The 18,697-nt window shown below is 39.6% G+C and overlaps 2 protein-coding genes across 11 annotated transcripts in view; one reads left to right on the top strand and one right to left on the bottom strand.

Annotated features, from left to right (window-relative positions):
- PLS1 (plastin 1) overlaps nucleotides 1–13,620 on the bottom strand; it is a 42,986-nt gene extending 29,366 nt beyond the window's left edge. For 2 of the 8 annotated variants that reach the window (XM_048314483.1, XM_048314491.1), the window contains exon 1: nucleotides 6,685–6,798. The gene's annotated coding sequence lies outside the window, so the exon portion shown is untranslated. Of the gene's footprint in view, nucleotides 1–4,146; nucleotides 4,816–6,684; nucleotides 6,799–13,414; nucleotides 13,524–13,543 lie in introns of those variants that run through there. The other 6 variants (XM_048314487.1, XM_048314484.1, XM_048314486.1 and 3 more) reach the window with 5 other exon arrangements.
- A 582-nt stretch (nucleotides 13,621–14,202) lies between these two features.
- Nucleotides 14,203–18,697, top strand: part of ATR (ATR serine/threonine kinase) — a 39,539-nt gene continuing 35,044 nt past the window's right edge. For 2 of the 3 annotated variants that reach the window (XM_048314729.1, XM_048314728.1), the window contains exons 1-4: nucleotides 14,203–14,537; nucleotides 15,197–15,288; nucleotides 16,195–16,338; nucleotides 16,879–17,768. In XM_048314729.1, the coding sequence (XP_048170686.1) occupies nucleotides 14,479–14,537; nucleotides 15,197–15,288; nucleotides 16,195–16,338; nucleotides 16,879–17,768 (1,185 nt within the window). In that variant the 5' untranslated portion in view covers nucleotides 14,203–14,478. Of the gene's footprint in view, nucleotides 14,538–15,196; nucleotides 15,289–16,194; nucleotides 16,339–16,878; nucleotides 17,769–18,697 lie in introns of those variants that run through there. The other variant, XM_048314730.1, reaches the window with a different exon arrangement.

The following is an 18,697-nucleotide window of genomic DNA, read 5'->3' as shown; positions in this document are numbered from 1 at the left end:
TGTAAGTACAAAACAATTTCATGAGGCTCAGGTCAGGAATGAGAGCAACTCTCTTATAAGGCAGATAAAAGCTTATTTCAGAAAGATACCTTTTCATACAAACACAATGCCTCCAGCTTCCTTTGGCTGCTAAGTGTACGGAATAGCCATGCAAATTTATCAACAGTATCAGTTTCACGCAGTTTCCTTTGCATGCATCATTCAAGAGGATCTCAAACTGCCTGTGCTTTGTATTGGTGCATTCAGCACTCCAAATAAGATATATCAACAGAAACCTTACCTATGCCTACACCACTTGTAGGGAAGTAATTTTGAAAAAAGGATATTGCATGCTGGAAGCATCTTTCATGAAGCGTTCTGCAAACCTAACCTGTTTACAGTCTAGCTACACCAACATTTTGGGCTGAATTTGCCCAAATGGATTATCTCAAATCACGTGACCCATTTTGCTTTGGTTAATTACCTGTTTTTCTAAGAGTTTTACAGGTTTCACCTGCTTCCAACACAGAGCTGTGAGTATTGCCATCAAGAGCAAATCTGAAATAGTGACTTTATCTGTGAAACCGGGACACTGAGCTGACATAAGTCAGTAGCACCAGCCCTCCAGAGCTGTGCACACAAGTTACTACATTCTAATTATATTTTCTGATATTTATAAATACTGTCATTCCTAATACTAGTTCTGGTTAGGTCACTTTTGCAAGTTACAGAACAGCAAAGGAGTTAAATCTGTGTATTTCTGTAATACAGTGTGTCCAGGACTCCCTACCTGACAGCAAACCAGTTCCAGGCAAATATATAAACAAAGCTGCTTCCATGCAACAAGAAGCTTTTCTTTAGGACTTGAAAATACCAGGCAAATCAGTATCAGAAAAACAGAAACAAGATTTTTCTTACAGATCTCTTGATAAGACACAATACTTCTGTTTTTCAGAACACAAGATCAGATTGTCTACAAAAACAATGTACCCCTTAATCTGAAGCAAAATCATCCTACTTTTGAGATGAGATTTATGTTTTATGTGATAAAAATGTCAAAATTCAGTATCTTAACAATCTTCATATTTTATGTAATTTAAATACATTACCTTTCCAATAAATTATGGAGTACAGAATCAAAGTATACAATACAAAATAATAAATGTGTGCCATAATACTACAACAAATTAAGGGACACAAAATTAAAGTTTCCCTACTGACTTTTTAACATGGTTAGATTCAAAAAACTCTGACCCAAAGTAAAAGTTGGATACAGTGAATCTGCTAAAGTGGCACTTGCTCTCACTTTTATTTATGAACAGCCCTTACCTTGGTGAAAGTTGGATAACAGCATGTACATGGTATCCGAATTATGTCAAGAGACGTATAGACACAAGGAAAATGGAAGCATAGTAAGAACTTGAATAGACTCAAGCCATAAATCTTAATTACCTTTTATGCTATCTCAACATCTTTCATGGTTTCCATTCCTCAACACAAATATTTAATCAAGAACACAAAAGGCATAAGAACTTCATTTTTAACATAAACATACCAACTATCCACTAATAAGACTGTTTCCACTAAAAAGTGTTTTCTGAATTCATTGCGAAAAAAAGTAGCTTATGAAATAGAATAAACAAGAATAGAGTTACTACATTCTACAGTAGAAAAGGATGGTCCCGTTATGTCTTTTTAAAGATGTTTGAGCCTATGACTTGGTAGGCAAACAGCTTGGAGACACAAGTGTAAATGCCTGGATGACATCAGAAGCTCGGAAGATGTGCCACCAACCTAAAGCAGTTCAGCTCTAGAACATCCTATCAAGCCTTACAGTTGGCCTAAAGGAGATTAGTTACTTAGGCATTCAGGTACAGGACATCTTCCTTATTACCACAGCAAAGGTACCATGGCCATTAAGAACAAGTTTTTCAGTTGTATTCCAACAGCTTCAACTGGAGCCAGCTGGACTTTCAGCATCTCTAGTAATCATGCCATAAATAAAGTAATGAAAACTTTAGAAACAACTTAAGTGTAATGCAACTGCAATCTCCTTCCAAGAGAGACAGAGGCAGTTCTTGTTTGGGGCTGCTACGGAAATACAAGTGTTAGTGTAAACACTCAAAGTCTCAGTTCCATAGCTCATTACACAGAAAGTCACAGACATACTAATATTTTGATTTTTCCAATAAAAGTCTCGCATCCAGCAATAAAATTTACATGGTATTAATGACACACAACTGCAACACAAAGGAAAACAAAGGAAACAATAGGCAAAAACAGGGTCAGAAGTGGGACTAAGGAATTCTCTTGGGAGACATGAGATCACACAGAAGACCTTCCATTTGTTGAGCAAATCTTGTAATAAGTGTCCCCTCAAGCCCACTGGAAAATGTACAACCCCACCATCTCATCTTTTTATCCAAGAATCTGAAGCTGGAGTTTTGAACATAAATGAAACATTTAAAGGCACTTTTCTTGAAGCAAAACTCCTACTTTTCCATTTCACACATGGCAATGTATTTAAGTAATCCATGACTGCAGAACTATATTCAAACTAATTAGCAGGGAAGTAACAGTTAGAATTAAGGTGAATTGGTAGAAGAAACTTCTTTACATGTGTAAACATCAAAATGTTTACACTGGTGCAGGAACCATTTGACTGAGCCTTGAACAGAAGAAGTTCAATCAACATAATGTATTTTTTCATTTATCTCATATATTCTTATCTCTTCTCACCAGCAATATCATTTGCCTTCTGGATGGATCATTTGATACTCTCCAAAAATCAGTTTATTACACTGAAACCTATGTCCCATGCTGACTCATCATTTGGCTTCCCTGTACATAAATGTGCTAGACCGTCCTTCCTGGAGAACTTGTGCAAGCTCCCATCAAGCATCTTTTTTGCTCTTCCTATTCCAAAGGCTTCCCCTGCCTTACCGACCTTGTTCCCATATGAGTATCTTTGCTCGTGCATCACTTCTGGATGCATCCACCCAGTGGCCTAGAAAATGCCCTGTCTCTGGAGGGCCACAGTTGGCAAGGATCATGCTTTCCAATTAACACTGGAAGCTGGTACCTCAGCTGCTGAGACCAAAAAGCAAGGAAAAAATAGGCTGAACCAACACTACAGCAGCCAAACACAGGAATTGTGGCAAAATGAATTCCTACGAAGGTCAAAGCATCATAGTAGTTTCAGCATGCAAATACATGTTAGATGGGAAAGAGTATCATTAACATAGAAAAAATTTTATGAGAAACTAGGAAACAGTTTGCTCATAAAACCCATTTGATTACCAGTAACTGCTCTGAAGAACAGAATTATTTTTTTAAGTCCAAACTTGGTGTCTCTGTGACATTCCATTAGAGCAAACTACACTAAAATATAAATGGAAAGGCTACACTACTAAAAGCAAGTTCATTCAAGAACTCCCACCTCAAGTCACTCTTTTGTGCCTAGGCTGACACTACATATCAAGTTTATGACAGCAAAAGAGAGTTAAAAGACACACCAGCAAATGATACTTAAGCACTTCCCTTCTCTGTCTAGGTTTAGGACCATGCAGCTTTTGTTAGCATGCAACTACAATGACAAATATAAGATGCATTATTTTTAAAGGAAATTTCAGTAGGAAAACATCCTGAAATTCTTATTGAAATATCTGTATCAATAAAAAACTCAGAGCACATGATGTGTTGACAGGATCCTCATTTGACAGAGAGGCTTTTTGGGGGTCCCAGTACTCTCAAATAAGACTCAAAGGTCAGGGTTTATACTTTAATTATTCTTGTACTTCTTCAATAAACTATAGCATTGCTAGTTAATTACTAAACAGAAAAGCTAACCAGGTCTGGATTACAAACACAACTTTAAAAAAAAAAAAAAATCACAAGTCAGACCCTAAGGAACTAAAAAACCCATGAAATATGGAATAACACCTGTCTTCTGTTTTCAAATACTTCCCATTATTATCAGATTAACTTTTTAAGACCTGCTCTGTAACTGGAAAGACTTGAAATTTGTTTTAGAATTAAACGGATTCCAGTGTATTTTCTCAACCCCACAAATTGTGCCAAATTACAATTTCACAAGTTATGAGCTTCACAGTTTTTGACAGTTTGCTGGATTTTGCATTCCATCTATTCCAATCAAAGTGTACTCACCTTCGACAGTTTAATCTGTTACAATGTCACTGATCTTTTGCAAGGCTGTCAGTACTTGTCCCAAGCCTCTGTTTCTTCCAGGTTCAGTGCCACTTGAGAGGTAGGACATACTGTTACGCTCTATTCTTTGCCGAGGAATAGGCTTTAGCCTTCTATGGCATTCATAACTTCAGAAAAGGATCTTTTTCTTAAGCCAACTAGAACATTATAAACCATTTTTCACTTCTCTGAGCATGAAGAAGACATTTAGTTACCACATAACCTTAAGAGCAGAACTATGAACAAAGCTCTAGGTGAACAAACAGCCTAAGAGGCAGAACAGAAGAGAGTTGTTAAAACAGCACAACGGTGACATTTCAGGAAACTGCCTTTATCCTGCCGTGTGCCTGTTCTTTGGAAGCTGAAGTAGGAAACCTCAGCTTGCTACAAATAGTAAAACTCCAGCAGAGACACACAGGCTAACTCTTACTAATGAACTTAGTTTTAAGGTCACCCCAGAAGTTAATCATGTGAATATCATTAAGAGTAACAATAAAAATGCATTCATTCTGCCCTCAGCAACTGAATTTATAGCCACATATTCTTCATACTCTGGCTAACTGCAATTATAAAATAGTACTGAATAGACGCATGCTGCCAGAGTGTTTTCCAGTTTTCATTAATTATCAGATGGCAGTATGGCCTTCTGACACCCACTAATGCCTCCTTCAGCTCCACATGGTTCAAAAGATTATTAGATTAGACTGATCAGCTACTATACTGCAAGCAAGCCAGGATTTTCTGTCATGGAAAATTCATAGGTTATTTCTGGGTTTCTTTTTTCATTGGTCCAGCTAGAGGTAAAAGGAGGGTCCTCTACAATACATGGCAAAAGCAACTGGCAGCATTTCAAAGCCAGTCTGCAGAGCCCACGGATTCCCAAGTGCTACCTGTTTGCCAGCTCATAGCTTTAAGGAGCTATGTTTGCCCAAGTGCTGAGGATAAAAGGAGCACATTAGTAAATCTGAGTAACTAAAGCTAAATAGAGTATTGTTCATACCTTCTAAACTAGAAAACTATCTGGGGCATGCAGGAAGCTCATTTGCTAGTGCTGTAGTTCTTAATAATTAGGCCAGAATAAAACATCTACAGTTGTTGTTGCCAACTGTCATTTCTAATCATATTTTGTAGATGAAAAAGAACAAAATTTCTGAGCAAATTTTTTTCTAACTAAATTATTTAAAATCGCAGCCTTAGGATTCCTATGATTGGGAGATAACTTTATATTCTTTAATGAAAACAGTTTCTGATGCTTTGGTGAAAATTTTACCATCTTTTTTGCAAACATCAGAAATCAAAATTTTAAAAAATAAACCTATAAAGATCTTGAGTTTAAACAATTTATCTTTTTTGATAGTTTGAGCTCGCAACACAAGCAGATGTCCCTAAGCATTTAAACCATACATTGCAATTATACAACAAAGTCACGAGTTTAAAAAAAAGTCTATACATAAGATACATCCAGGCATTTCTACTAAAACAATGAAAATTTAACATTTTATTCACCTGCTGGAAAACAATGCATAAAAGTGTTCATGATTTTTGTTAATTAGAATTTTTGTTTCCTTTTTATAAGTATCATGAAAACATTCATCTTACAAAATACTGTTAGTTTAATAAAAACCTTTACAAAACAAAAAATGATAGTTTAAAAATTAATTTGCTGCTTTAAAATTAATTACCTAACGTCCCACAAGGTGAGAAAGATACAATTATACAGTTATCTACCATGTACTATCAGGAACAATACAACACAGAAAATACTGTAAACCGGATAACCTTTGTGATGAGTCTCTTTGCTGAAACACTAATTCTGCGTGTTCTTAAATGTAATGTATTTACATTTGTTTTGTGTTAGCCATTTTAAGATGTGCCATGATAAAGTTTGCTCTCACAGCCTGCAGTACATGCTACAGCACTGCAAAGTTGCCAGATTACAGTCCAAAAAATTCCCAAACTGTGACACTTACAAAGGAAAACATTAATATTTCTCACACCACTCCTAGGTCATAACACTTGCTCAGACTTTGAGAGCAAATTTCCATGTTTGGCAAATGAAATATGTAGCTAAAAAGTGACTCCTTGATGATAAAATGATCAACTGCGATCAACAGATGAATCACCTTGTTGGTAAATCAGCTCTTTCACAAAGGACAAAACATGTCTTTGGAGGAGATCATATAAAATAAGTATTTTATTTCACATAATATTTTAACTGGTATGCTTTGGATTTTAAGTTAGCTACAAGTCTGCACCAAAGGAATTACCCTCCTCCTACTGACCTTCACAAAAACTCAGTAGCTCTGTCACATTGTTTACTGTCACTTTACACAGTGACAATTAATGAAAAATAACTCAAATTTCTGAGTCTCCAAAATTAATGCTCTTGAACATTAAACAATACCCTATATTTAAATCCCTGTTTTTAAGTTTCTAAACATGACACAGAAATATTTATTGAGCTGTTACTATCAATCCACAAGTCAGTACCGTGCTTACCTTCCCAAGCTTTCCCACTATTGCTGGGTCTGTTCCTGCTGAGTGAGGAGTCCAGCAGGAAGCAGCACAACTGAAGTGACATCTTAATGAAGCACTTCTTAGGTAGCACACAGACTCTAGTCAATCACTCATCCAACATGTGCTTATTTCGTTGGGGAGGGCTGATATGGATTAATCCTACTGAGTTTAAATGCCTAGATCTTAATTTACTTAGTAAAAAAAAGCAGAAAGGCAGCCTAAAGAATAAACTATATGGCAGAAGAGTCTGTTCCATAGATTTGCCACACCAAAAAAAAAAAAATCAGGAGGGAAAGCATGCAGAAATTTTGGAATGCAACCAAAATATGTGCTTCTATTATTACAGATAATTTCATCATTTCTACTTTCTCCAAAGCAGTGAGTCTATCAGACAAGTTCATTAAAAAACCCAGTGTGGCTGACCCAGTAGCTGTCTTCCACACAGCACAAGGGCTGCCATTTCAGTGTGCAAGCCACCTTATGAAATCAAACACAACAAGAGTGACAGAAGTAGGGATTTGCTCTGGCATGACAAAAAACAAGTCTTGTGTTGCTGCCAAGCTTCTCTGGGGAGCAGCTTTGGTAAGAGGTGACCAAACCACCTTGCCCGTGGTTAAGAGGCCAGTTGGGAGGTTTGAGTTTCAAACAGAATGGTGAAAGACTCTGGATATTTTAAGGAGTGCACACATTAGTTTTAATTACTTTTTTTAATCTCTGGTAATAGCAGAATAATGAAATCCCTTTTGAAAGATCAAAGATATATAAATGTCAATGATTAAGATGAAGAAGATTATCAGCTTTTAGAAAAATTTGTCCAATAGATCTTGAACTAATGAAGTAATACCCCTATATACAACTCCAAGCAAAAACTCTTTTTAAAAAGACGGAGTTATTGATAAGATTTAAAAGATAACTAACTCTCTTTTACAAAAAAAAAGAATTATTGATGTGATCTAAATTTACGCACTCTAACATTTTGTAATTTGGGGTGTGAAAAATATTCTGCCCCATACAATTAAATTCTCAGCTACAATTAAGTGGCTGATAAGGGTGATGATAAGCAAAATGAAATACGTCTTTATATTCAGTTATTTCTCATCTAATACATCATATTACCTGGAAGGGGAGGAGGAAACCCTCACTAGCTTCAATTAAATATATTTTAATTCTATAAATCAAGCTTGGAAGGACTAGAAACATTGCAGAAGTAATATAATAAGCTCAATGGACAATGAAAACTTCATACTACTTTACATCATCCTACCTTCAGGATATGAAAGAAAGAATTTAGTTTCTCTTTGTCATAAGGTGATAAATTAGTGCAAAGAGAAGCAGTAGGACACGTGCAAACACAATGGGAGAAGGGGAGATGCGGAGTTAGAAGAGGAGCTTGATAAATCAGCAAGACAAAAACATTCCAAACTACAAAAATTCTGGAAAAGAAAACATATCAGAGAACACCTGGTTTGAAAGAAAGAGCTAGGTCCTGAATCTTCAACAGAAACATTCTTTCTATCACAATCAAATAAATATAATCTTTCTGGTAACACATGACTTAATATTTCAGCTTTTCTACATGTCAGTGTTTTTAATCAGTCTATTCTAGCACTGATTGTTAATGAGATGAAAGGATGAATACAGTAACTGAATGAAAGTGGGAAATACTGGATCCAGCTTTTTTTTTCTCCCTAGTGCCCATTATTATTAAGGAAACATCTGCCAAGAGAGCCCTGAAAGTGGGTTGATAATCCTTTTCCCACCAAAAGCAGGCATGGAGAAGCACACAATCTGCTTTATGCATAATTTATTTCTGAGGCTTTGCAATACCAGTCTCTCTGATGAGCTATTGTGATGCAGTACCTTAATTCTTCTTGGACACCTGTATGTAATAGCAGTAACAAAGTACACACCTCCACATAAAACCCTAGAAGTTCATCAAGTTACATTTAGAAGTAGCAAAACAAATAATTATGTAAATAATAAGGCCATGGCTTACACTAGCATTCCATGCAGGTGACCAGATGAATCAAAGCTGAAATCATGTAATTAGTAATTTTATCACAGATATAACACACCAGAGAATAGAGAAACCACCTTTACTGTTTCCTTTTCAAGCCCTTTTGGAAAGATTTAGCAACAGCAATGATTAAAAAAACCTTAATAAACGTTTCTTAATAAAGAAACCAGTAATGCAGAAGTGGTTCTGTCAGTAATGTGGAATTCCTGATCCATATTGATGTGACTAATGTCAGTTGTTATTTTCATTGTTAACATTGCTTTAAAAATTACAACACTATCACCAGTTGACTGTTTTCTCCTTGAATGTCAAGGCTGAAAATGAGCTAATAATACAACACCTTCCACAGAAGGTCTTCAAACCTCGACTGTAGGTTGAACAGCAATTGCAGTTGCTCAGCTCAGTATCTTTTCCCGGAACTACATTTACAATTTATTGCTTCCTTAGTATCTGCTACAGTACAGTGGAGCCCTTCCCAGTGATAATTGTATGTTGGACCAGATTCTGTTACTTGCTGATAGTCCTGTCCTCCATTTATTTAAGCTGTTTATATAGACCTGGTGATTTTTGGAGCTTTTATGGCAACAGTTATCATGGATGGAAAGTATTTCAGGCATCATGGTGAATGCTATGAAAGTATTTTATTTAATCAATTACTGCAGTAAGAAGGGTGGAACTAAACATTACACACAGACTTTACATGAAGTCTTACATGTAAGAGTACCCCTAAACTTTTCAGTTTAGAAATTTCCAGACAGCAGTCTGTTAATGTGATATGTATTCTATTGACAAAATCCTCACAGAGTAGTGGAGGCTCTAAGTACTGGGAAAATACTCACCAAGGAACAAAGCAGTAATAAATACTGTTCCAGTGCAAATAGATTTAATTTATTTGCCTTCCAAAAAAAGATGGAAAAAGAACAAAGAACATGAATCCCCCTTCTCCCTCCTCCATTGCACTTATTTCTATAGTAAGTAATACAATGGGTGGGGTAAGTGGACATTTAGCAGAACTTATATCAATATTCCCATACATAAACCCTATCCCAGTTTTTATCAGTATGGAACATAGAACCAGATGGAAAATTATAGCTCCTAATAATAAATCTTTCAGAAAACAACAACTTCTCACTATGAAAACTGGAGCAATGGTAGCTACTACAATTTTTCATTGAAGAAATATTTAAAAAAAAGAACCTACATAATTTCAACACTCAGAATTTTCAAATGTAATTTAAATGACATTTTAAATGCACACTGCACAATTTTCTCTTAGCATGACTAGTACAGAGTTTTACACTTCACTAAGGGATGTTTAAGCATCACTGCGGCTGCAAGTTTTTTTAAAAGAGTAAATTCCAGATTCTGTAAATTTTTATTTAGAAAACTAGATTCCAGGAATTTTAACTCTCATTCAAAAATTATCAACTCAAAAAGTCTTAATGATATACACTGATACTGGTAGTAAAGGCATTTCTGCAAGTTTCTTCCACAGCTACTAGCCTCAAGAATAATACTTTTCTAGAAATACTGGGAAGCAAGAAACAAGTAAGAAAAATATATTTATAGGCAACTATTTTTAAAAGTAGTAATTGCAGAAAAACAAAAAAAAGTAATTGCTGCTATACAAATAATAAAACTAGGTTCCAAAGGAATGCATAGTCTGTCATCTCTCCAAATAACTCGAATATTTTACATTATCAATACTATATTAGTAGGCTTATTCATAGAAAAAAAACACAAATAAGTGCTTTTAGGACTAGGACCTGTCAAGATTACATATAGAAGTCAAATAGATTTTAGTGTTATATGTTTTCTTTCCTCACTTTTTTTTTTCTCATACTTGTTAATTTTTGCTTGGCTGGATGTACATAATACGTTTTTAGGTTTCTGGCTTGCCTGTTGTCCTTACTGCCATTTATTGTTTCCATTTTTTACTTTTTTTTGTTTACTCATCAGACCAATATTCAGGGTGACACATAATTTTAATCTGTGCCACTTCATTCCAGCCCAGTTGACTAAGCAACAGAGGCAGAGATAAAACACACGAGTGCTGAAACCCACATTCTTACTGCGCACAAGAGCAGTGCCCAGTGTCCAAAGGTCAGGCACCTACTCTGACAAGAACTTTCATGACTTCGAGTACTCACAGCCTCTCAGGTGTTATTACAGCAGCCCTGCAGAGGAGGAGCCATAAGCACACCCTGATACAGAGTGAAACTACATGGAGGTTCACAGGACCTCCACGCACCATCTCGGCTGCGCTTCCCCTCACCACCGTTAGCAGCCTGTATGATCTCATCTCACAGTTCCTGACAGCATCCAGGAACACATATGTACACTTACATGTACTCCTTTTGTCTGCCTCCAGGACAGCTGAGATTGAACTGCAGTCATGCTAACCACCTGGGCGAACAGCTCACGTACGTCCACAGAGTACACGAGCCCCAAGAACCGTAATTATAGCTCAAAATTAAACAACAGAGGGAATAAAAGTACAATTAACATGCTCTTGTGCTCTCAGACCTGCTGGCCTAATGCAAAATCACTCAGTGTCTTAAAATAAGTACAATGACCTGCAGAGGCATGTAGTAGAGAAGTAATGAAAGCCAAGGAAGAGAGAGGCTTGAGCGTGGAAGAATCATGCAACTATACAGTGAGAAGATCGCCCAAGTAGGGAAGAGAGCAGGAAAAAAAATGAAAGATTAAAAAAAAGTAACATCAGCTTTGGCAGAAATCTTGATAGTGCTGTATACACTGAATTTCATACATAGTTGTACTTATCTGCATTAATTTCTTCCCCTGACCCCAAGTTCTGCAAGCTGAGTTCTGCACATGTAAGATTCCTTTCACCAATATGAAACAGCTGCATTGAAGGAGAAAACAAAGAATGGTCTCAAGGCACACTATTTTCATTAGCTACTAGTTGCTGTCTTCAAATGCATGATAACATGACTGCTTCTCCTCCTGGGGGCCAAGAGACATAAAAGTGTAATATAATGAGACGAGAAAGAAACAAGGAGATGAACTAAGAGTTTATTGAGGTGCTTATCCGGTGCTTAAGAAAAGCAAGAAATGAAACCAGGTGTTTCAGGTGCTGTTTCCCTGGAGGGTTTATAGAACACTAGGTGCTGTGAGTGAGACTTCTTACATCCTCACAGCCCAATGAAGTTGTTATGGGAATTCTCATGCGGAGTCTTCTAAGACCATGGTAGCTGTGGAAATTTGATGATGTGGTGAGAAGTCAGTAGATGGGGCTTTGCAACTGGGAAGTAAAATTCTCAGTGAAGAATGGGGAGCAGGAGATCTCTCTAGTGAACTGTTAGAAGTACTTATTACAAAAAAGAAAAAAGCCTGAATTACATGCTTAGTAAATGCTCAAAAAAGCTGCACCACAAGTTTATGTAGCATTCTACCTATGACAAATGAAAGCATTTCTACAATACCTATATTGATATGATCTCACTGTTGACTCAAGAGACTTACAAGCAAAAGCACTCTTCTTTATTAGGCACTTGTTGTGCCACACCTATGCTTTACCAGCAAAAACAATCACCTCATGATTCAGTAAATTTAGCTTATTTCTTAGGATAATAGAGTCTTCTTGAACTTCCTAATACACCAGGAGTATCCTGCTAACTCTCTTATGTCCATCAAGGATGTCACGGGAGTTTTAACTCTACATCAACTTGGCAAGCAGCGCAGTTTACACCTTCCTTAGTGTGATTATCATTTCAGTCTTGGAAATTTACACTCAGAATATTGTTTGCACAATAATAGATATTTTAAATTGAAATTGTCCAGAAAATTTTGTGTTCAAAATAACACTGATAACAAAACCCAGATGTATTTGGTCTTCCTGAAATATTGAAGTTCTACTTAACAAACCATAAATAGCTACGTGGTTCCTGCTTTCTCTCTAGGAATGACTCTAGAAAGACTAACATTTTATAAAGTCGGCTTGTAAAAAACATTACAATATATGCTGAAAAACAAACTAAGATAAAACCCAGTTATATTTTGTAAAGTTTCTTGAAGGTCCTTGCCAAGTTACCAGCCTTTAAAAGGCCATCAGAATTTTATTGAAATGACAAACATATATTTTGCAGGACAAAAATAACCATCTCTGAATGAAATATTAGCAATAGGTTCCCGAAAGCATTCACCTGAAACGGTTCAAGGAACTGAAACACACGTGGGCTATTTTACATGCAAGAGACACAGCCCTAGCACAGTGGAAACAGGCAAAAGAATTATCCTCCGAGAGGATTTTATTTCAGCCGAGAAACAACGCTAAGCAAAGTTCATAAACAAATGCAGAAGAGCCAGAACTTCTAATGACAAAAACCTCAGAGTTCAGTGTCCCCTCGCGTACTCTCTCTAGGGTTCACACCTGCCCACAACCCCGTGTTTTATCCTTTTTTCTTTCTCCTGAACGTTTGCTCACTCACTGCCCAAGTGGGGCCACACGCTCCCGCTCAGCACCGGCACCGCCCGCTGCCGCGCAGCGCCCGCCTCACGTCCTTTAGGGGTTCTCATCAACATCTTCCGTACTTTACACATGTAAACGTTTCGCAAAAGAAACATAATATAAAGCAATAAACGCTAAACAAGTAATAATAATAATAATAATAAACAGTAGCTCACGCACGCTGCTCACCGCTACCTGCGCGGAGTAGCAGCGAGCCCGCTCACCTGCCGAACGCGCCCTTCCACCAGCTCCGCGAGCCGCTCGCCCCCGGCCCTCGCTCCCGCCAGACACGGGACACGGGGCACAGCAGCACCCAAGAAGCAGCCCCTGCGCCCCACTCGCTGCCCACCTACCCCGCAGCCACGTCCCGCAGTGCCACCGCCCTGCCGGGTCCCGCCGCCACCTGCTGCCGCGGGGGCCAGCCCAGGCGGGCGGGGCGATGGCGGGGGCGGGGCGATGGCGGGGGCGGGGCGATGGCGGGGGCGGGGCGATGGCGGGGGCGGGGCGATGGCGGGGGCGGGGCGATGGCGGGGGCGGGGCGATGGCGGGGGCGGGGCGATGGCGGGGGCGGGGCGATGGCGGGGGCGGGGCGATGGCGGGGGCGGGGCGATGGCGGGGGCGGGGCGATGGCGGGGGCGGGGCGATGGCGGGGGCGGGGCGATGGCGGGGGCGGGGCGATGGCGGGGCCGGGGCGATGGCGGGGCCGGGGCGATGGCGGGGCCGGGGCGGGTGGCGCTCGGGGCCAGTCTCGGCAGCCGGCGGGGCTGTCCCGCACCTGACACTCAAATGCGCCTCGCCTGCGCGGGGAGCGCTGCCACGGCCGGCCCGGGGAGGCGGCAGGCGGAGAGGGAGCTGCACCGAGCGCTCCCTTGGCACCGAAGTTTCCTCCGCGCCGCCCCTCACAGCGCGGGTAGTCCCCTCCTCGCTTAAGCCACTCTCAACACTGCGGCGCTTCCCTTCTCCCATCCCCTCCCATCCTCCGCTAGACGCCCGCCGGGGCCGGGAGGTCCCTCAGTGCTGCTGCCGGAGCGGCCGAGGCTCGGCGAGGTGCACTCGGCCCCTGCTGGATGTTACCTGTCCGTGCACCGCCTCGCGGAGCAGAGCCCCGCTGGGACGGCGAGGTGCCAGCGGGAACCATCAGGGGCCGACCCTGAGCTGCCGCGGCCGCTCCGTGTGCGGGGACGAAGCGGTTAAACCCGAGCAGCGCGGAGGGAAGAAGTTTGGGCTCTGCCGGCCGCCATCCCGCCGTACCCGCCCCGCGCCTCACCGCCCGATTCAAAGCGGAGCCATGGCGGAGCAGGGCCTGGGCATGGCCTCCATGATCCCCGCGCTGCGGGAGCTCGCCGGGTAGGACGGGCCCGGCGGCCGCCGTGCAGGGCGTGTATGTGCGGGGGCTGTGCTGCGCTGCGCTGGGGGAAGCGCGCCCGGCACCGGTGCGTGGCGGGGAAAGGGAGGTGTGCGAGGTGTCCCGCGGCCGGGCCCGCGCCTTCACCTCAGCTGGTCCCTTCTCCCGCCACCTGCCAGGGTCTGTGCCTCCCGGGTGGCGCTGGCAGATCCTGATGTGAGCGGCGTGGTGGCCTCAGAACACCCGGCGCCCCGGGCTGCCGCTGTGTGTGGTGTGTGCGCTCACTGAGAACCACACGAGCTGGAACATGCCGGGCTCTGGAGTTTTAATGGCAGCACGAGCACCGTAGCTTTGCTTTGTAGTAGGCAGCGAGCTGATACGGAGGTCCAGTTGTATACTGAAGATGTGACCTGACAAGCCCTGACTGCTGAGGGACAGGCCGGTCACTAAAACAAGAAAATAAAAATTAAAACAAAAACCCCACCATACAAAACAACCCCGAACCCCCACACAACACCAAGAAATCAATTTGTATTCATTTTTGAAGACTTCTAGGAGAAAAGTAAATCAGTGTTTAACATTAAGTTGTTGAGATAGACTTCAAATAATTATTTTGTACTTCAAAATTGATAACATCAAAATATCATACTTTTTATTTTAGTGCTAGTCCAGAGGAATACAACACAGTTGTGCAGAAACCAAGACAAATACTCTGCCAGTTCATTGACAGAATTCTTACAGATGTAGATGTTGGTAAGCATTAGTTTCCTATAACTTAAAATTGTCTGCTTTATACGTTAAATAATTCCTGCCAAAAATAAAGCCTACAACTCTCATGTTAAGAAAGATTTAGTTGAATACAATACCATTTTTGAATTATTTTTTAATAAAGTCTGTGATGAAGTATTTTCTGTTGTGATGTGAAGTTCCATATGTAAAAAAAACCATAAACACACACACCCCCCCAAAGAAGGAGGGGGTGAATGCAGTGCAGGGTTGTATGAATACAAATGCTCACAACATTGAAAATCAGGACTATCATGTAATGTAATTTTTTATGAGTAACACGGCTTGCAATTGTTACTATTCAGAATTGAAATATTGTCTGAATCTCAGATAGTTTCCTTCTTGTGCTAACTAACAGTGGATAGGATCTGTATGGGATCTGGATAAATCTGATATGATTCAGAGGCCTGTTTCAATGGAGCAGCATTAGATATGTTTAGTGTTTTGTTAAACTTTCTGCTTCAGTAAACTGAATTTAACATTTAAACCCTTTTATTTCCTGGAGGTTTGAAACAATTCTTAGTGTTGTTTCTCTGGCAAGACTGTAAACCTAATGAAATGTTAAGTATTTGCTATTCTTCACTCATCACACAGTTGGATAGAATTTAAACTGAATGCCAATGCATGTGGGGTTAATAATATTTAATGAGTAATTTATACTTTTCTTCATACAGTTTGGAGTCACATAGAGGGTTTACAATATGCATTAAATTATCTTAATGGATTAAAAACTATACTCCCACTAAATCATTTGGAAGGTTTAATACCATATCGTAGTATTTTATATATATTAAAAAATCTTTTTCATAAGGTGTGAATAAAATTTGATATTGAAATTTGTGATTTAAATATTGTCTTCTTTTTTTTTCAAAGTTGCTTTGGAACTGATTAAGAAATCAGATTCACAGCCAAGTTCTGTGATGTTGCTTGATTTTATTCAACATATCATGAAATCTTCCCCACTTATGTTTGTAAATGTGGATGGAAATCAGGAAGAAACTGAATGCAGTTGCATTGGTGAGTTTGTTGAAAATGTTTATGTTGAAGCTTGGTATTTAAATTTGCAGACAGTGAGATCATCCAAAAGAACAGAAATGGGAAAAAGGCAGATATGTAAGTTCATCATTATAAATTTGTAACTGAATATGATGGTAGAATTTGAATACTGTAAATGGATTAGCATTTGTGATAATGGAAATTTATCAGGAGAGATTTTGACATTATGCATTATCATTGCACAGATATATTACTATATAGTGTTGATGAGATATGTACTCATTGCCTGAGGTTGTTTTTCTGACAGAGGAAAATGTCTGGAAATACCAGTGTAAAATGTGTGTCTTCCATTCCCAACCCCCATATTCTGCCCCCTCTTTTCCTCTTTTTCAGTGGGGGTCTGCTGAATAAATGTCCCAGTGAAGACTCTGTTTACTGAGCCTACCTGCATTTATCTCAAGGAGTTTAGTTTTAGTGATAAGCAATCTGCTCTCAGGGAGATGCTCAATTGGAGATTTTAGTTTTTATCTTAATAATAAAGATTCTCTTTTATTGTCCTAGAATTTAGTAACTGGATCATAACAAGGCTTCTTCGTATTGCTGCTGCTCCAAACTGCAACACATTGCACAAGAACATTTGTGATGTCATCTGCTCTTTACTTTTTCTGTTTAAGATGAAGAGTTGCTCCATTTTTGAAGCACTAACTAAAGACTTGCTACAGGTTTTTCAAGACTTAATCATCTTGCATGAAAGAGATGCACAGAAACATCTCTGGGGAGATGGACTGGTCTGGCCAGTGACTATAAAGAGATTTTCAAGCAGTATAAGTGAGAAAGTGGGATATTTAAGATTGGCACCATTGCAGCTGATGGGTATGCCCAATATAGAATGTTTGGAAGTTGTATTAATGTCTATTCTGACAGATATTGTTGCAGATATATTTTTTGTAAGACAGGATATTATTCTTTGGGGGATAGGCTGCTCCCTGTTAGAGTATGGGAGTCCAAAAGTTAAAACTTTGGCAATGAAGTTTGTGGTGAAGTTAATTCATTTAGGAGGACCTCCGGAACAGCTGGCCAGTGTTTTCTTCACAGTCTTTTTTGAAATTCTACAATCAGCACTTGAAATGGATACTGAGGAATCAGAACTCTTTGGAGAACCACTCTTACTGATGGTGAGGACATTGCTGCCTTTTGAAGCAGATTCTTACAAAAATATTGAACCTGTCTACTTGAATATGCTGCTAGAGAAGCTCTGCTCATTGTTTGAAGGAGATGTGTTTAGGTGTCTTCAGTCTGAAAAGCTGAAAACTGCTTTTTGCCATATACTGCAGTATTTTCTGGAATTTGTTCCAACTGGCTGTGAATCTGCCGTACAAATAAGAAAAGCCCGTATAAGTACCATATGTGGAATTTTTGTGAATGTGCTTGGAACTCAGGAAGAACAAGAGGTAGGTTTATTTTAAAAACTGAATTTATTGTGTGAATAGATCATACACAAAAACCTATACCTATGCAAAGAAGAAAACCTAGGAAATGCTATTTTTAATTGCATGTTTAGGTTGATACAACTTTTTTTCTCAACTGTTTCACATGTTTGTACAGGTCAGAGTTCTTGAATCTGCTGGATGTAGCTGGACTCTTATGTTTTTCAGATCTATTAAACTGTTCATAAGCTATGCAGGCACAACTGTCTGTCCATAATCATAATATAAAATTGGAATAAGGCCCAGAGTACACGCATATGAGGGCAGCTTTGCAAGTAGTTTCCATTCATTTGAGATGCTCTTATTTTCCAACCATATGCTTTTAGTCATGTTTGTTAGGGACAGGTAGACAGAAAGTTTGAATTAAAATAGAATCAGAGGATGGTTTGGGTTGGAGGGGACCTTTAAAGGCCACTTAGTCCAACTCCCTGCAGTTAGCAGGGATAGCTTCAACTAGATTAGGGTTCAGAGCCCCACCCAACCTGACCTTTAGTGCTTTCAGGGATGGCGCATCTACCACCTCTCTGGGGAACATGTGCCAGTGTCACCACCCTAATAATAAAAAATTTCTTTCTGATGTTCAACCTAAATAAACCCTGTTTTAGTTAAAAACCATAACAAGGTGTTGAAAATGAGATGTTGATATGCTGAGTGTTCCCTCTATTCCATACATTCATCTGCATATCCTTCCTGTTTGTTAAACTTTGTGTGTCTGTTTGATGGCTTTGGTAGCAAGGTTTTATGGCAGGAACTGGGAAACAGCTGTACAAGCTGCATCCTCTCTGGTAGCAAGAGAGGAAACTTCATTGCTCTTAAGAGTTTTCATCCTGTAATTAAGTTTTTTGAATGGAAAGGTTTTTAAGAACGTTTTTACCATAATATTTTGCAATTTC

The sequence above is a fragment of the Corvus hawaiiensis genome, chromosome 10 (assembly GCF_020740725.1).
Source record: "Corvus hawaiiensis isolate bCorHaw1 chromosome 10, bCorHaw1.pri.cur, whole genome shotgun sequence".
Taxonomy (NCBI): Eukaryota; Metazoa; Chordata; class Aves; order Passeriformes; family Corvidae; genus Corvus; species Corvus hawaiiensis.
This window is presented reverse-complemented; position numbering and strand designations above follow the sequence as displayed.